The following is a 19309-nucleotide window of genomic DNA, read 5'->3' as shown; positions in this document are numbered from 1 at the left end:
TTCCGATGAAACATGAAGATCCTGTAATAACAGTCGGCTTCTTTTTCTTCACACTCTACAAATCAAAAAAAAAAAAAAGAAAGAAAAAAAAAAAAGATTGCAGGGAGCAGCAGGGTGAATTTGATTCTTAACTGGTGGATAGTTAAAATTACACTGAAAAATTAGAAAAAATTTCAAAAACCAATTTTTTCAACAGGTATTTTTTTCAGCAATTAGTTTCTTAGGCACACATAGTAGATTTTCTGTAGCACTCATCATTAGGGCAGTTAGCTATTCATGCCAGGATGATGCAAGTTGTCAGCTAAAGCCTTGCAGCCTGTCTTGCAGTCACACACTGATTTCCACATACATTCATTGACTAGGCTGGGCTTAAGTTCCTTCCTAAGAATATTTTATCAGTTAAGCCTGAATACAATTTTGTTCTTTAAACTGAGTTTCAAGGATAAAGATTTGAAGATTTAATGATATCCCTTTGATGTTATTTGAAATTTCATGAATGTCAAATGTTCTAGAAATGTTCTCATTTTGAAATTAGTTGACTGGCTCCCAGGAAAGTCGTAGTGAGGTGCTAGGGATAAGTAGGAAAACATCTAGCCAAAAGCATTATGACTGTTTTTTGGGTTTTTTTTTTGTATGTGTCTGCATACATTTGATCTATTTTGCAGGCACGATCCCTGCCTGGCTGCCACCATTTAAGCTGGCTATAAAAATTCTAGGGACTGTAGGTGAGGAGCTACATCCTTTCCTGTACTTGAACATCTGATATTTTGGGATACTGACTGTACAACATCATCAGAACAAGTTTTGACAGCTTAATACATTTCCTCCTCTCCCACTCAATCAATTTTAACTTATTCAGTATCATTTCCCTGTTGTTTCCATTCAATCTCTAGTCAAACAGGCAGGCAAACTTTCATAAACCTGCAAGGGACCATTAAAAAAAAGGCACACTGGCAACATTGGCAACAAGAACTCCACAGCTTATGGCAACATTTCCTTTCCAAAAAGAACACTGGTGAAAAAGCAGTATTCTGAGAGTAGGTAATTCTTCATTACTGACCTACTACTGTAACAGGTCAGAGGGATTTAAACCAGAAAATCACTAACCTGGAATGTGGAATATTAAAATCATTCAGCAGTTACAAAGATAGGAACTGTGCCCTGTACTGCTTTCTCACTGTGTGTACTGGCATGTCTGAGTCAGGTTGCTTTTTTTTCCCATTGTCTTTACAACAGGCATTTCAGTTTGAAGGGTGTGTAGGAAAGTGAACTTTCAAAATGTTAGTCATCTGAAAAGTTACAGTATTCTACTTTCAACAGGATGTGAAGAAAAATTTTCCAGAATGTAGATTCAGTTACACAGGGATCAAAAGGGACTCATCTGTAAGAAAATGATGTGGGCATTCCAGTTAGCCATAAATCCCATTAAGGACCTCTGTAAAAGATATTACTTTTGACATGATTAATGACGTAATCATTGGAAATCCTGTGAACTATGTGCAGTGTTTCTTATTCAAAGCAGAGTATGATTCACAGTGTTGACTTTAAGGTACACAATGCTAAAACCCCAAGGAGAAAGTGTGGCCTTCTTCCACATTTGCCCATCATCTTTTAGTTTTGTCTCTGTTATAATTAAAATGATGCATGTGGAGACCTTTATCATCAACACAATTTTTGTTCTTTCTGCTCCTAAAATTTCAAGTGGAAAAGGAAAGCTTATATTTACTTTTTCAATTTAATTCTTAATACAGAGATATCTTTATTTGAAGCATCCCCATTTTCTGAGCTTTGTAGATCTATTAATCAATATTTATAGAATTCAAGCAACTAAAAAAAAGAGAAAGAGAGAAAAAAGGGGACATATGGGAAGTAGCTAGGAAAGAAGAGGATAAAGATGCACAGCACTGTGATCCCAAGGGCTCTGTGCTTTGCCAAGAACCATCAGCAGACTTTTTCATAGCAGGACTTTGATACCTAGTGGAAAATCAGTTGCTTTGTTTTTAGCCAAGGTTCCAGTCTAGAAAGAATCACACTTTAATTTAGAACTCTCTGATTTGTTCTGTTCTGAGCTAAAACGTAAGCTTTGCAATGATGTAAAAAATAGTAACTGCTATTCTGTACCACTGATATGTCAGAGAGAAAAAAAGAAGTCCCGCAGTGCATACAGCAGAAGTCTCTGCTCAAATGTTTGCCTGTTTGCAAACATTGCTTCAGATAAATTTACTCCAGATCCAGGAAAAGGTTTAGGTTCTCATTCTTTTTAAGCCCCACAAATGTAAACACTGGATAAAGGCCACTACCACATTTCTTTTGCATACACAAGTTCAAGAACTGCCCAGCTCTTTAATTATTCAAGGAAAAAAAAATTGGCTACAAGGAAGTTGATATTATTGCAGTAACTTGAAGCAGACTTTAAAAGTTGAGAAAATTTCAAGTTAATACCCAAAAGCCTAACACTGCCTAGCATGCTGACAGCTGGCAGTGACTTACTGTACAGCCTTTAAAAGACATAACTAGGGATGTAGTACTGCAAGCTCTTACCCATGATACAAGACTCTTTTTGCAAAGGAAAAATATCCTTAATAAGATATCTTTAAGAACAATGATGTATCTTATGAACAGATATGATAATCTTGCTGCAACTCTTTAGTTTCCTGTAGCTACTGTTCAGTGTTGATCCAGTTGAATTCTGTCAGTAGCTAGAGATTAATAACAGGCTGTTAATTAGCTGTGTCAGCTATATGAGGTACTTGGCACCATTCAACACCAAAAGTTTTCTCAGCTCTCCAGTTTCACCCATAGTTCAGTTGATGTCATTTATTCACATGTGAAAGCATAATACCTGTGTAAATGTCAAAATGATGTAGCAACTCAGCTTCCATCCTCATCCAAAGAACTGCCAGCAGCTTCAAAAGGCCTCAGACTTACCAGTGCTGGAGCCCACACTGTGCAGCTGTAGACTGCAGGGGTGGAATCTATGACACCCAGTCTGTGGCAGAAGGGGATGCTTCAGGATGCAGAAGGCAAGTGTGAGCTTGGTAGCTAATGGTCCTACTGTGGGAAGCAGCTGAACCAGCAGGACATACCTACATTCCTTTAATTATACTGTCCCAAACTGTCACAGACATTTCCATAAGATAGATCTATAGTAAGATATTATGCCACACGTAACAAGGAAAAGAAATAGCAAATATAGATGTCCTTATATATTCAAGTGTTACAAACATATTTTCTGGTACTTGGATGCTGTATATCATCCAAGCATACGTCCAGTGAACAGAGACACCTTCGCAAGTCTGTACAGTTAATTTTGTCTTTCTGTATTTAAAGCAGTAAAAGGGACAGCACCTCTTTAGTTTGAAATGTCCCAAGGAATTTCTGTGTCTCAACATATATTGCAGACATACTTTATCTCTCTTTTAAAAGGAAACCCCCCACCACAGTTCCAGAATAGTCAGCCACTCCACCCAAACAACCATCACCCCACCCAGCTTTAAAAAAGACATGTTATTTATGTCTACCCTACTACCAGTTTCTCAGGCACCCTTAAGGAACTGCAAAGTGAAATAAGTGGGAGAGCTCAACAGCCAGCCAGAAAAGTGAAAGGCTTCTGGCTTCAGCAGAGAAGTGCTGAGGAAATGCCCAGATACAGCCCACATGACTGAATTATTCTGGTAGTTAGCAGCATTTGAGATTAGGTTTACAAATCTCTTTTCATGGACAAAGGTTGATGCAAGGATACCTTCTACAGCACTTCTGCTTTAGACTGATCAGCTTCAATCATTTTCCAGCACTGATGCAGAGCCATGCATGGACAAGGATCTGTTCACTCTTGCCAGTCCCACTGTGGGTTTGCCAAATGCCTCTTAATGAAACAAGAGCAGGTTAAAATTGATTAATGTGACTTGCCCCCAGCAACCCAGGGGAGGAGACAGTTTACAGCTGTCTGTGCAGAAGGGCAGGTACACCTAAATACACTACAATGGTTCATTTGGCACGGCTGGTCTAGCTGAAAGAACACGGAATGCTTTTGCACCTTGACTTAAGTATTACCTGCTCTAAGGGCATCTCATGTGCCACTTGCAGCTTCACTCCTTGTGAAAGTCTCAGAACATGGCTTCTTCAAGGTTTTACCACAGGACATGAACTACCTAACACCTGACTTGTAACACAGTTTTATTAAAAGCAGACACAAAACCTAGTAGGTCGGGTCAGTTTTTCCAAATGAGTGCACATTAGGACATGTCAACACTAAATTTGGCTAAACTGAAAAATTATAAATTGTGGAACAGCTGTAAAATGATGTTTCATTATAACAAAACTAGGAATTCAAAATCATGTTTCATTTTTTCTGTCAAACTGTTCACAGTTTAGCCCAAATCAAAAAGCTAGCCCCTCTTCTAATCCCTTCTATTAATCTCAAACTTCTTCCTCCTTTGCACACTCAGATGAGGACATGAAAAAATGAAAGTACGTAATTTTTTTTTATCTTCAATGCCAACAAGGAAACAAAATGCATAACTGAACTACTTTTTTCCTAGATGAAGTGTCTGAAGTTTAGCCTATTGCCTTCAGGTTCACATGCATTCTGTATTAAGTCAGGTGTATTAAGTCAGGACAGTAATCTCCTTAGCCTTCCTTTCTAGCTAAGGGAAAAATAAGTGAGCAATGCAATGCTGAAGAGCTTCTCTTCCAGTGAGAAGCCTGAAGTTAAGTTGAGTTTTCTGATGTACCAGGACTGTGCTTCAACAGCTGTAGCTACACTAAACACAAGAGTTGTTTGTGCTTTTGCAAACAGTACTAGCCACACAAAGAAATGTTGTTAAGAGGTCCAACTAAAATACTTAACATCAGACATTATGCTAAGAGCTCTCAGCAAGCTGTCTCTGTCAACTATTACTCTTTAGGAGAAGGGATGCATGTTGAGATACAATTTTCTAAAGAACTAGTCAAGCCATTGCATGATCAGCAAGCCTCATGGAGACTGCTCTTCTACCAAGTTGTCCACTTCCCCCATAACCTCAGCTGCTTTCACATGCCTCTGTTCTCTCCTACATTTCCAAGAACACTTCCTCCTCCCTTCTTCTTTCACTTGTGTCACCATACCACTGATTTAGAGTTACTTGGCTTGGAGCTGCATGCATCCTGATCCACAAGCTTGGTAACAGCTGTGATTTTTTTTTTCAGTTTAAGAAAAAATCTGGATGTCTGTTAGGAGCTACTGGCCACATGAGGTTTTAACACATCTTCTGATAAGGCAAGAGCTTCAAAGAATTTTCAAAATCCCACAGTCTAGCTTGCTGATGAAACTTCCCTTTACAGTAGACACCAGCTGTAGTTAACACGCATTACAAAATACCTTAATCCTAAGCCCTTTTTAATTAGGTGTTGACCTTTACACAGTGACTAAAACTAGTATTAGTCTTTCCAGAGTCAGAGATATTAAGCTGCACAGAAGTAGGGTCAGTATACTATTTTAAGTTAAGCAATGTCACTCTCCCAGGCCCTTATTTCGACATATTTGTCTACAACAAAAATTGTCAAGTCTTCATTTAAATTGACATAAAATATTAAAAAGCAGCTACCAAAGAAAAATGTTACTGTCTTGCAAAGAACTTTAGTATATTTTTTCCATGTCTGACTGCCTGAGTGCTAGACAGCATCACATATCCTGATAATGAAAAAAAAGAAAAGCCAACACAAACCAGTAGGTAGTTTTAACAGCCAATATGCACCTAAGTATGCAGCATACAGGAGCCAATTCAGAGCATTCATGGGCTCTTTTTATTTCGTAAAACTAAAGCTTACAGATTCTCAACTCATAACCATTCAGAGAGACAACCACAAAAAGTGTATTAATAAAACCCAACAGGCTTCCAGGCCTCTAAAATTTTTCAAACATAAAGTACAAAAAAAAATATCATATGTTACATTATAGTCTTGCTGCCTTACAGACCATCATAAAAAGTGAACAAACACATTCAGTAACTTCAGGAGTACCATTAAAAAGATACCAGTAAGTGCTCCAGTTTTCTGTACCATACAACTTTATTTCAGCCACATTTTTCTAGGCAATGTATCCAAAATATTTGACTCAAGCATACCTTTGGACTGCAAATATACTGAAATAGGGCATCAAGTCTTTCCTACTTCAAAAAAACCCCACTAAATTTTAGGTCATATTATAAAAAGTAACCATGTGGAATGTGACAAGTCATAATGTGAAATCAAAGTGCTTTATTCCCATAGCGCAGAGAGACTAAAGTGGTTATCCAGCCATTCTTTTGTATATCTTAAACACCAAAAGAGATATTTTTTCTGTTGCGCCCCACCTTGCAAAGACCTTTAGACCATTATGGTGAATTTCATTAACTGACAGCTGAACAGTATCAGTGGATCAGCATTTTCACTTTGATACTTCAAATAATGAGTTATAAATGAGGCATCTTTTCATAATTTTTCAAGTTCCCTTAACAATTTGCAAATTTCTACTGTATTATGTAACATTATATTTCAGTTAACCTCTTAAAATCCAAGGTATGCTCTATTCAAAACCCTAAAATTATTTCCCTGGAACCCAATAGCTGTCTAAGACTTGGTATTTTTGTGCAATTCTTTGCTACCTACATGTGAAGGGAGAAACACTTCACCCAACAGCCTGTATGAAAGAACTCTAAGCTCTCAAAGCAGAAGACAATTTTAATAAGGTTTGGACATCAGTAGTCGCATGGAATACATGCTCAATTCAAATGTGCCCATACTGAAGAATACTCACGTTTTAAGTGTTCAGCCAGAAAACTTCCTTCCTACAGAAGTCTAAAAACCTATTTATCTTGCAGAGAAAAGTTTGAGACTTAGGCATTAATTATCTTTTCTGTTACAACAGAATCAGCTCTACATCATAATATGTATGATTAATCCTCCCTGTTTCAGACACCCCACTGTACAAGTGTACAGTTTAAACAGGGAGGACTGAGGGAAAATTTCTGGTCCCATCCCACAGACATAAAGAAAAAGCGCTTTGCAAGACTGATTTTATCCATTGCATTTGTGGCAACCAACCCAAAATGAAGGCACATGAAATCTATAACATTATAGCTTATAAATTGTAAACTAAAGCTGAACCTCTCTGTAATTTCTAGTCTTTTTACACAGAAGTAATGACCAGCACCTATGCGGAGGTTCTATATTATTTTTAATGCAGCTTTTTCCAGAAATAGTTAAGTGTCACTCACATGCCTGTGAAAACACTGTCATTTATTAGGTTTTGACAAGAAGTGCAGAAAGTGGCTGTTTATCTGCATGGAAAGTCTGATGCCAATGTATCAGTAACATTTCTTTCCCATCGCTACAAGAAATGTAATTTGCTAGCAATAGCCACAAACCTGGCTGTTACCTCAAAAGTGCACACTCCCAGCAGCAGTTTTCCTGTGAGGTGTTCTACAGCTTGTGGCATGCATTTAATCAGTGTCTCAAATTTGGATTTTAACATGTCAAAGCCTATCTACTTTTGGTTAGCTACAGGCCAGGCACGCACATGCATCTTAAGGAAGCCAACTCGAAACATGCTTTGACAGATGCTGCATTGAAACTGGCCATAGTTTAACAACTAAACACAGATGAGCTGCTACACTGAGCAGCATTCAGGATACAGGGTCAGCTCAATACCTCAATACCTTAAGGAAAGCCGAGTATGGATATAAATCTGCCTCCTAGATTTGACTGGAACTGCTACCTTTAAAGCAGAGAAACAAGATTCAAGGTTCCCAAAAGCTTGAGCAGACGGATAGGCTCATCAATCAGATTAAGACTTACTAGGCTGTCAAACAACAGTTCAAAGCCCTGGCTATCACTTCTCTAGAAATACAGGTTTAAAAGAACTCAAACACCACTGCCACCACTTAACTAGAATATGTAATTATACTGCTTTATTCAGAATGATTAACAGGGATTGAGTTTAGGAGTTCTAATTTTTCTCTCTACATATGAATTCACAAGCCTACCTTTTTTTTTTCCTTCCCCTTTTATTTTTTCTCTATTTCTGCACAGTGTAAGTTGAAGGGATTGGCACACAAGTTACCAGTGAACACAGACCTGTAGCTATTACATTACAGAACCATATCAGAGTTTCATGAAGATGTCATGCAATGGTGTCTGTGCTCTTTTATTCTAAAAGAGAACAACTTTCACAGGTAACATACAACACAATTTTCTGATTTTAAATGCAGTGAGTTACACAAAGAACATTAACAAGAATTGACCAGACTTAATAACTGGAACTGCGCTAGGTCTGGCACTTGAGAATTCACAGTGATTAAAATAAAACTGCTTTGCCTAAGACAAAACATAAGATACCAAATATATATAAAAACTCTCTGTTTATATTATCTTGTATTAGTATTCCAAGAGTGATAAGTAAGCTCAGTAGTACCTCAGACAGCAAAGACTTCTGCACATAGTTAACTTTATTCATTGCTTGCAGTGCAATGTATTACTTTTTTTTACTAATGTATTAATGTTGTCAAATCAGGCAATTTTCAATGCATAAAGTCAACACAGGCTCAACTCTTTGATGGATTGAAGCTTGGATTCTGACAGGAAACCATTCTGTACCAATTTTGTGTACCCAACTCCACATTGTGCCAGGTGGTATTGCTGTTAAAGAGAAACTTAAGGTATACTTGTATATTACCGAGGTGTTCTTCTGACATAGCAACTTGTTTGCTGATCGTTTATAGTACCAGTCGATAATGTAAGAGTAAAGCATTTGCACTTTTCTTTCCCCCACTCACCTCACTAATCCTAGTAGATCCACTAACACAGGTTTACGATCCCAAAGCCTGCTTTTAGAGAGAAAGGAGCACAGCTTTTAAACACCCCAGTGTTTCTCAACCCACCCACTGCCTCCCATTTCAGCACCGAGGGCCCGGCTGAAGCAGTAGCTCCTAGGAGCTGTGAGCTCCCAGAGCCCTGTTGACCTGCTGGGCTCACTGACCACACCGAGCTGGGAGCTAATGCAAGGTACTCAGGACCCTTCTGGCCAGAGTCCACGAGTGTCGGTGAGCACCCACTCGTACCTGCCTCACCTTCTGTGCTACACCTGAGGGCACTTTGGTCCGTGCATCCACCTCCCAGACCTCCTGCTCCCTGGCCTTATCCAAACACATTGGACTTCGGCCTGAGCTTGAATGATGATTTCAGAGATTTCTCCTCATGCTCTTCCTCCTCAGCGTCACCACGAAAGGAGGGCGTGTTGTGGATGATCTGAGTCCTGAAGCGGATCTTATTAAGCCGAGGCTTCATCCGTCCGCTGCCAGATGCTTTCCTGGTCATCTCCTTGCCTTTGCCCGGCATCGCTGCCCCATCGGTACCTTCAGCTTCCTCCCCAGTACCGTGATGGTGGTGGGAGAGCCGGTAGTTCATGAGATTTGATGGCAACACCTTGGAGAGCCTCCAGCGCCCGCTCCCATTGCCAGCATTCCCTTCCTCTTCCTCCTCCTCCTCCAGGGCCCCCACGAGGTTCCGCATGTCCCCCGAGGTGCCGCGCTGCAGGTACTGCGCAGCCTTGCGCCCGCTGTAATCGCGGATGTCCACGTCGGCGTCGTAGGCTCCCACCAGCAGCTTCACGACCTCGGCGTGGCCGTGCATGGCGGCGATGTGCAGCGCCGTGTGCCCGCCGCTCGTGCGGGCGTTGATGTCCACGGGCAGCCCGTGCCGCTGGGCGAAGTTGACCAGCGTGGCCAGCAGCTCCTGCCGCCCGTGCTTGGCGGCCCAGTGCAGCACGGTGAAGCCGGTGATAAAGTCCCGCTTGCAGAGCAGCGCCGGCTCGCAGCTCAGCAGCCCCTCCAGGCTCTCCCACCGCCCGTCCGAGGCCGATAGCATCCAGGCGTGCTCCAGGGGGTCCAGTGCCACGGAGCCGGTGGTGCTCCCCTCCTCCTCGGCGGAGGACGAGGCCACCGAGGCGCTGTCCGAGTCGCGGCCGCGGCCCCCGCCGGGGAGGGCGCCGCGCTTCAGCTGGGGGGAGCTGCCCCGCGCCGGCTCCCGCAGGCTCCGCCGGCCGCCGCCCTGCGCCGCCGCCCCGGGCGCTCCCTCCGCTGCTCCCGCCTCGTCCGTCGCCGGGGGCCGCCCCGGGCCCGTCGCTATCGCGGTCTCCTCGCCTCCGCCGCCGCCTTCGCCGCGCCCGGGCGGTGGCTCCCGCCGGGAGCCCCTCCGCTGGCTTCCAGCCGCCGCCGGGCTCGGCTGGGGCGGCTCGCCCCGCTGCCCCGGGGGCTGCGGGCGGCTGCCGGCATCCTCGCCTGTTGCCGGCGGCGTCTCCTCAGCGCCAGCCCGCGGGGAGGGCGGAGGGCTCAGCTGCTTCGCGCTGTTCTCCGCCGCCGGCTCCTGCTCCCCGGGGGTCGGAGGGGCGGCGGCGGGGGGCTCGGGGGCGCAGTACCGGCGGCGGAGGTGCACGTACTTGACGCCGGTGCCGGGCTCCTGGCGCACGGTGGCCACTGCGTTGACCAGCTCCTTGAAGCGATGCCGGACGGCGGCACGGCGGGAGGGCTCCGCGGGGTTCAGCCAGTCCCGGAAATGCTCCAGCAGCTCCGCGTTGCGCGCCCGCCCGCCCCGCGCCGCCAGGAACCGCACCACTGACTCCTGCTGCAGCTCCGCCGGCTCCGCCATCGCCGCCGCTACCCCATCGCGCTGCCGGCGCTCCTGCTGCTGCTACTGCCGCCGCTGGCGATGGTGGTGGCAGCGGCGGTGCGGGCGCGGTAGAGCCGCCGCTGCCCGAGCCCCTCCTCCCGGCGGCAGCGCGCCCGGCAATCACTGCCGCGGCGGCGGAGCCGCGCCGCCCTCCGGCCGGGAGGCGCCCGCCAGCAGCGCCCGCCCCGCGCTCCTCCCCGCCGCGTGGCTCTCCCCTTCGGCGGCAGTTTTGGTTGAGTCCTTCTCTCCCAGCTCTACTCCATCCTTGTGCGTCTCCCTGGTGGGGCTATGGCCGCTTCCGATGCCGACGGGCACCTGGTGAGTTCCCTCCGCGGTGCGGGGAGCAGCCCCCGTGCCGGGGGTGAGCCCGGCGCGGCTGAGGGGACGCAGGGGCCCGGCAGCGCCAGCGCCGGCAGGGGAAGGACGGTGGTGGTTGCACCGTGCCAAGAGGTGGAAGTGCCGCCTGTAGCTCGCTGCCCTCGCTGCGGGGCTCCGGGCGCTGCCCCTGGTCTGTGCTGAGGGCCGCGTCAGGGTGGGGTCGGGTTAGCGGGGGAGATGAAGGCTCCTTCCTCACGCCGTCTAGCTCCCAGAGCTGCCAGGCGTTTAGAATTTGTTACAGGAACTGGGTTTCAGATGTCACTGTTCCTAGCGCTCCCGTGGCGCATCGCGTATTTCAGGTAATAAGTTGAATCTCATCTGCTAAAGAATTACTTCTGTGTAATGGCAAAGCTGTCAGCTTTATGTTCTGAAGACATCGAACCCATCCACACGACGGTGCTGGAGCCTAGTTCCTATGCCTGTAGATAGTAGTGGAAAACTCGGGGCTCGGGAAGAGTCAGATTTGGGGTGCCCATGGGATGTTAATGGGATGCCCACCCTCGCGGCTGGGAGCACCGCATCCTTCCCAGGACCTCCGTGTATCCGCCTGGAGCTGGCGGGTCCCCCACTCCCTGCATAATCACACACTGGTTACGGTTTTCTTCGAGTTTTGGAGGGCAAATTTCAGTCACGTCTGTAAATCCAGTAGCAAGCTAGTTTCTTGCTTAGACTGCTAGTCTCGTTCTACCGATGTTTATGCAAAATAATGGATGTAGTCTGACACAGCTTTTGCTTTGGTACCTCATGGCATTGTGCAGTTTTGGTCAAAATATGTGGTAAATTTAAAAGATTACTATTTTTTCAAGTTTCTTTCTTAAAGAAATAATTTTTAAGTGTTACACCATCTCAGGCTATGTTTTTTTCATGCTGTTTTTAATGGGCAAGACAACTTTATATAAACCAAAATATTTGATTAAATAATAGAATCTTAGAATAGTTTGCGTTGGAAGGGATCTCAAAAAGATTGCTTCCAACCCTCTTGCTCTGGGCAGGGACAGTTTTCATTAGACCATGCTGCTTCAGAGCCCCATCCAATGTAATGAATCTGGAGAAATCCAGACACATTAGTTATGCCACTAGCTATTAAAAATGGGGTTGAGGGAAGAAATGAGCTGTGAGTTAGGTGAGATTTAGGTGATATCAATTAGGTGATCAATGAGCTGATACTTCTTTTAGAAGTGGTAAGAATGCAGATACCGTATGGTCAGTTTTGTGGACTTATTTTTTTTGCTTATTTATTAGACAATAGCAGAGAGACAAACGCTCGATGTCCTTGGAAAATTTCAGAAGGAAAAATGTGGGCTACTGCTTTTCTATTATGAGAATGCTTCAATTGCTGTCAGGTGGAATAGGTTTAGACCATGATTCCTCTGTAAGGAAGGTAGGTGTTGTCCTGAAAGAGGGCTTGCTGCTTGGTAAGCAGCAGCAATTTACACACTGAGACAAGCTACCTCCATTTCTTTATTCTTTTTCTGCAAAGTGGGGTGCTAGATGGTAACCCACAAAATGCTAGCTGCCCAGTCATCAAAACTACATTTATAGGTTTTGGCAAACAAGGAGATCAAGCATTATTGGCTACTAGTTGCATAATTTGCTTAATTAGTGTTCTATCTTCAGTTGGTTAGTGATACTCTCGATTGTCATGCTAATTAGTCCACATTCACAGTTTTTCTCTTCTTTTGAGTTGGTGGTCTGTGAGTTGGTGGTCACAATCTCCTCCTGCTAAAATTTCCTTGGAGCGGAGTCAGTTGATTTCAGCATAGTTGCTGATGTGGCTTTGTTAGTTTCTTCCTTATAATGGGTGTTCTGCCAAATGTCCTTGTGGCCTGTAAATTTTATTTTTTTTTGTGTCCACTATCATTAACACATCCTGCTCCCCAGGCTTTGTTAACCTCCTCCAGGTCTGAGATCATCGAGGCATGTCAAGCCCTAAGCCTTAACAAGGCAATTCTGCTGACAAAATAATTTATCTTTCTAACATCTGGACATCAGAAGGAAACAAATTTATTCCTGTGAGTTTTTTTTTTTGCTTGGAGAGTTAGAAATGGCAGTGCAGAGGTTGGGATTCAGGCTGGTGACATGAAGGTGAAAGGCCTCCCTTCTTCAGTTACTCTGAGCCACTTGCACTGGCTTTTGGTGTGGAGGCTGAATGGTTTGTGTTAGAGAACTGTCTTGTCCTAGTGGCAGTAGAGGTGCTTTGAGTATCAGACTTAGTAGCTAGAGTTCTTAGAAGTGCTGCAGCCACTCTGCAGCCACTTGTCTTTAAATGGACAGGTCTCTGTGTTTCTCAGCACATTTTAATAGTAATTTTCTTCTGGTAGAATGCCTTGAGAAATTTTGTTTTCTGACATGCTTTGAATGTACATTTTTTAATAACTGAAATATGTAATATTTTCTCTTTAAATTGTTCACTTTGGATATGCATTTTCCCTCATATTAGTCTAAAATGGAATTATCTAATTAGAGGAATGTAAAATGAGTTGGTGCAGTTGGTGCAGTGCAGTCTGTAAGTCCATACAAGGAAGTCCTGTATGCAGATAAAGAAGAGGATGGGTATATGCCATGAGGAATATCCATCTCCTTTTAGCTACAAGAATTCTGAGACTTGCTATGCATACCTATTAGAAAAGGTGTCACTTTAATGGGCTTTTAAGTGTTAAATTAAAAAATTTCGTGCTGTTGACCATGTACATGTTCACAGGAAACAATAATGGTTTCCAATTCCATGTGAATTGGAAATATAAAAGAAAGAATAGCATGGACCTGTCACCATTTCTACTTCTGTTATGTAATGTTTCTTTAAAAATACAGTTCATTTGTATGGATCAAGATATTTCCTTTTAGCCTCATGCAGTTTAGTGTGCTCACTGCCTTGATGTCATGATTCTAGATTGCTAGCTGATGTTTGAAAAGGAATGTGCACCTTTAGATATTTCTAATGAAATAGATGTAATGCTATCTCAGAGTTCTAAAATAAAATGAGTGTAGGTAATGTTTTAGTTGACATAAATAGCAATTTCAGTTCCAGCTCCTCAGAATGAGTTCTGTTCGGTAACGTACACCTTCCTCTGATTATGCATTCTATTTTGAATTCTGATGCTTAGATTTTTTTTTTTTTTTTTTTAGTACTTTTGCCTATTTTCTAAGAGCAAACCAACTGTGGTCTATTTTCTCCCTACAATTTTCAGTTTACATTTTCAGTTGGACTTGTCTACTTTATTTCATTCATGTTTCATAAGGTTGTTTACTTTGGTTTTTTTTTTTTTCTTAAATTATGGAATAAAGCTCATTTGACAGGTCTTTTTCCTTCGGATTTGGCTTTTCCTCATTGTGTGTGAAATCATAAGGAATGAATTGTAGCTTTCTAGTGGAATTTTTATTGCCTTGTTAACTGATATTTTGAAATTATTTTTCTGTAGCAAAATGTTGGCTGTCGAACTTTGTCCTTGTCAGCGCATGTTGGGTTTGACAGCTTACCTGATCAACTGATTAGGAAATCCATCAAGCATGGCTTCTGCTTCAACATTCTTTGCATTGGTGAGTAGTATCTGGATGCCTAAAGTCTTTAGTGGTATACCCATCTTGGGAAGTGACTGGAATTTAAATCCAGTTGTGGTGTTAAACAGTTTCTTTAATGTTAAGCATGAACTGTAATTCCACCCCTTCTCCCAGATTTGTTTATTTGTGTTTGTATGTAGCATTTTCATAAACAATATGAAGACCAAAAATGTTGAAAATGTATGCCAGTCATTTATTTATTTATCAGCAGCCTTTTGGATTTTTTTGAGTAAATGGGGCTTACAGCTGTAACAAAGAGCTTTAGATGAAAACAATTCTAAAATTCTGAGGTGGTGTTACTGAAGTGTTTCTATACTTATCAAATGTTTTGCTCAATATTTTACCCTTATTCTTAAAAGATGTTTGTTGACTCTGGTTTCACAGCTAGCCACTTAACTTTTAAAAATCTGTAGGAAGTTAATTCAGACTTTTAAAGAAACCAAAGTGTCCAGACACTGTTCTGCTCATTACTCATTAGCTGATAATTTACCCTTATATCTAGGATGAAAAAAATAATGAAAATATATTTAGTGTTCACTAAAAGAATGCACAAATGTACAGTTTTACACAGAAAAATCAGTTGAGTTTTTGTGTGCACTTTCTGTGATTATTATCTATTTATTTGATGTGAAAAGTGTCTTCTCCAACCCTTCTGTTTAACTTTAGGGGAAACTGGAATTGGGAAATCAGCCTTGGTGAGCAGTTTGTTTAACACTGATTTTGAGGACTCTCCATCAACACATTTTCTGTCAAGTGTGCGACTTAGAGCCCAGACTTTTGAACTCCAGGAAAGTAATATTCTTTTGAAGCTGACAGTTGTAAAAACAGTGGGATTTGGTGACCAGGTGAACAAAGCAGATACGTAAGTGCCCTCTTGTCACTATGTTATGCTGAAGTTTTGGTCTTAAGTGCGAGTTGATTTTTCTTTGGGCTTTGTAGTAAGTGGGTGTCTTACATGTATTCCAAATAGATGGTTAACTGTTTTCCCTGTGTGCCAAAGTAAACACATTGTTCTTCTCTTGTAAGAAATTATTTTATAATTCAGATGAACTCTGCTCCTTTCTTTATGAAATCTTTTCTTTCTTAATCTTTTATAAATGTGTGTACATGCAGTAGTTTCTTTTGGGGGTGGAGAAAAGCAGGGAGTTCAATGGGTGGGTTTTTAAACAGTTAAGCACATTATAAAGTACTGTATGTAGATTATATTGATTGGATCTACAGGGTTTTTAATAATTTGACTGTAACTTGTTGAAGACATTAAACTGGAAGTAACATCTTGTGGATAACTGAAGGCCTTTGTTTTTTGTTAGTCAGCCTAGTCAGAAGCTGTAGAGGCAGCACATTGGTGTCTTTCAGAACCTTTTCTGAGTCTCCGCTTTCATGAATTTTTTACAGGACTAAACTGTCTCAGCAGATTTTGTTTCTTTAATTTAATTGTAAAGAATTTATGCAATGTGAGTACCTAAATGGTGGTACTCATATAATAAAAGGTTAGAGAGTCACATTAAGATTATCATGACAGCTGTGGCTTATGATATGACTGGATAATAGCTGCTGCTGGTGAATTGGATGAAGGAGATGCAAGTGGATACTCGTATAGCTATTAGAGGTTTTGATGTGTGGTATGGGAGGTGCCTTTTTGTTCTTTTGATTTTGTGTGTAACACCTGCTTCTGGATTTTGATAGCATTTGATCTGGTTTGTAAACTCTGTGGAGCAGAAAAAATGTAAGGGTCCTCTGTAAGCAATGCTTCTACATCTAGCAAAACTTTCTTTTTGAAAACACATTAGAATTTGGTTTTAAGTAGGATAAAGTAACTTAAACTATACTTAGTATAAATTGGATTTTTATTCTCTAACATTTCTCATTTTAGTTTTTGTCTATTGTTTAAGAGCTCTCTCGTGTACAGTACTTCAGAAGATAAAGTTCATCCTGTTTCTTGGTACTGTTAGTCGCATATTCTTTCTTTTCTTGTATTGTACCTAAGAGATTGTTGTATCTTCTTTATATTTAAGAATTCTGCATTTGCACAACTTAATTGCAAAAATTTAAAAACATCACTTGGGAAGTTTGGTTATAATCATAATTAACTTTATGTAGTTTTTTTTTTTCACTAATGGTAGCTAGGAAATATTTTGTTTGTATTAGATGCACAATTCGTTTTTGAATTACTTTTCAGAAATTAGGATTAGTCTATACATGTAGTTTTCTGCACTACTTGAGCAGCCTTTTGACATGTAAAGCAAAAATCTGTAGAACAATACAAGAGAATTCCCTTCTTAGTCTGTCTCTGTTTAGGAGTAGCTAATATCTGGTTGTTAAATTTTATTTCCTACAGCTATCAGCCAATAGTGGATTATGTAGATGCACAATTTGAAGCCTATCTCGAGGAAGAACTGAAAGTTATACGTTCTTTATTTAGCTACCATGATACTCGCATCCATGTCTGCCTCTATTTCATTTCACCTACAGGCCGTTCTCTAAAAACCATAGATTTGTTAACTATGAGAAGCCTAGACAGTAAGGTAAGACTTGGAAACAGTTCCAAGAATTTGTCTTACTTTCTAAAGCATCTTGTAGCTTTTAGGTCCACTACCATCTTTCAGTTCTATATTGATGCATTTGGTTTTGTAATGTTTTTTGCTACTGATATACTTTAAGTTCAGAATAAATGGGCTCTGCAAGTACCTTGCAGTTCATCACTTGTTTATTTACAAATCAAAAAGAGAGACATAGCAAGAACACTGAAAAAAGAAGCACAACAAAGTTAAAAAATACTAAAAAAAGTAGAACCACACCAACTTTACTTTTATTAAACCCTAAACATTGTACAGAGATTTGATAGGGTAACCTTCCATAAGTGCAGTACTATTTCTAATTAAGATTGTTTCTAGTTTTGGGACTGCTGGAAAGTTGGCATATAAAAAGCTCTGCAACACTGTGAAGATCTTCATTCAAGATAACTGAAGAGGCATGAAGAGCCATGAACAGAACACCCTGCCAATGTGGCTTTTACTGTGATAGGCTGCAGTAGTGTTTTAACATATTGATTTGTTTAGAAAGCTTTGCAATAACAGTTTCTAGTGAAATTACTTGCATTTCCTAAATCCTTAACTTTCTTCCTGTAATAGGGCTGTGTGAAGCTAAATGTTTAACCTATTTTAAGAAACCTTATGTTATTTGGATTTAATTTGTTGGAATGTTGAAAATTTTAAAAACTTAAATGCATTTGCTGTGCTTTTTGCCTTTTTCTTTGTGCTGTACTAGAGGCCCTCCTGCTAAATTTTCTTCCTGCATTTTCTTCTGAGAAAGAAGAAAAAAACAAACTTCTGAGAAATTTTTCCAAGATAGCAAGGATCAAGTTGGCTGTCTAGTCCACATTTGTGGTTGATAAGCACATTTGGGATTTTTGTTAGTTTTTTTGTTTGATTCTGAATTTCTCAATAGCAGAGGAGGGAAGGTATGGTGGTACAAAGTAGGGGAGAGCACATTTCTGTATGCTATGTTGGTTTCTGGGTTGTGCCTGCTCTTTACTGAACTTCCTTTAAAACAGTGTTTCTTTCAAAAGAAAAGGATATAGACTTCAAATTCCAGCATCCTAAAAAAATGTTTCCATCAGGATAAAGCAAAAGTAATTCTGCTTTGGGGAATTTTGGCTTCTAGCCACCTACTGCAAAAATTTTTAATTCTGCTTTGGCACAGAGAGAGCATAAACCACATGTAACTCTGGTGTTTTATCCCTTTGCAATGGATTCTTTCTGATCTTACTACAGAAATATCCATGTACACAGAGAAAGAGGTATATGCTTTAACTGTAGTTTTGTTTCCATCTTGTTGTGGAGTATATTCATAGTGCTTTTAGTACTGCATTCTTCTAGTGGCAGTTAAGAACTTGAAATTTCCCAGGATGTGGGAGTCCCTGGGTGTATTCGCTGAGTACAGGATTCCATAAAGAGATGATGATACAGCCACATGTATCCATCAAATGTGTAAATCAAAAGCTGTCTTGAGTTTCTTCCTAAACCCACTGCAGTGTACACTGTGTGCTCTTGTTACAGTCTGCTGCTACAAAACAATAGCAGATTATACATGCTCAGAGGTAGAGAGAGTTCTTGGAATAGATTAGGTTCATCCTGTACTCTTCAGGCCTTGAATAAAAAAGCAGACTATCTATGGTCAATTTATTTTTCTTTATTATGAATTGGATGATTAGCTAAGATTTTGGACCTCTAGCATTTAGATACTGGAAAATCTTCTAGTTTTGCTTACAATGGCATCACTACAGACCAGCCAGGTTTCATTCACAAAGGGGATGTTTTCCTGTACTCTTTCTTGCTGGAAATAGTGATTATTCAACTAAGAGCTCTGCAGTTCTAATTCCTTCTCACAGAGTTGTATGCAGGTTATGGTTAAGTCAGTAAAATATCATGGAGATTTAGTTTGGGTTTTTTCCCTTCAGAAAGAATCTTCAGAAATTTTGATACTGATTCACAGAGGTACACTTAAATCAGCCTGCTCTAGCAACCAACAATGATTTCAATTACATGTATTTATTTTCCTACTTTGTTGCTTATTTAAAACCAGTGTTAATTTTATGCTTTTCATTTTTTATGCAATTGTGGTGATTTAATGTCAATGTTGATAGCTGTAATCTCAGTTTCTGATGATTTTGCGTTGTACTTTTCTCCTT

The 19309-nt window shown here is 41.3% G+C and overlaps 2 protein-coding genes across 3 annotated transcripts in view; one reads left to right on the top strand and one right to left on the bottom strand.

Annotated features, from left to right (window-relative positions):
* SEPTIN10 (septin 10) overlaps positions 1-19309 on the top strand; it is a 52887-nt gene that overhangs the window by 19402 nt on the left and 14176 nt on the right. Inside the window, exons 1-4 of one of the 2 annotated variants that reach the window (XM_077781562.1) lie at positions 10889-11001; positions 14481-14598; positions 15286-15481; positions 16958-17144. In XM_077781562.1, coding sequence (XP_077637688.1) covers positions 10972-11001; positions 14481-14598; positions 15286-15481; positions 16958-17144 — 531 coding nt within the window. In that variant the 5' untranslated portion in view covers positions 10889-10971. Of the gene's footprint in view, positions 1-10888; positions 11002-14480; positions 14599-15285; positions 15482-16957; positions 17145-19309 lie in introns of those variants that run through there. The other variant, XM_021545536.2, reaches the window with a different exon arrangement.
* Positions 5762-10783, bottom strand: SOWAHC (sosondowah ankyrin repeat domain family member C). Its single transcript, XM_021545532.2, has one exon. It carries the CDS (start codon positions 10660-10662, stop codon positions 9154-9156), a length of 1509 nt encoding a protein of 502 aa, XP_021401207.1. The 5' UTR covers positions 10663-10783; the 3' UTR covers positions 5762-9153.

This window comes from Lonchura striata, chromosome 2 (assembly GCF_046129695.1).
Source record: "Lonchura striata isolate bLonStr1 chromosome 2, bLonStr1.mat, whole genome shotgun sequence".
Lineage (NCBI taxonomy): Eukaryota > Metazoa > Chordata > Aves > Passeriformes > Estrildidae > Lonchura > Lonchura striata.
The sequence above is the reverse complement of the archived record's forward strand: the minus strand, read 5'-3'. Positions and strand labels throughout refer to the sequence as shown.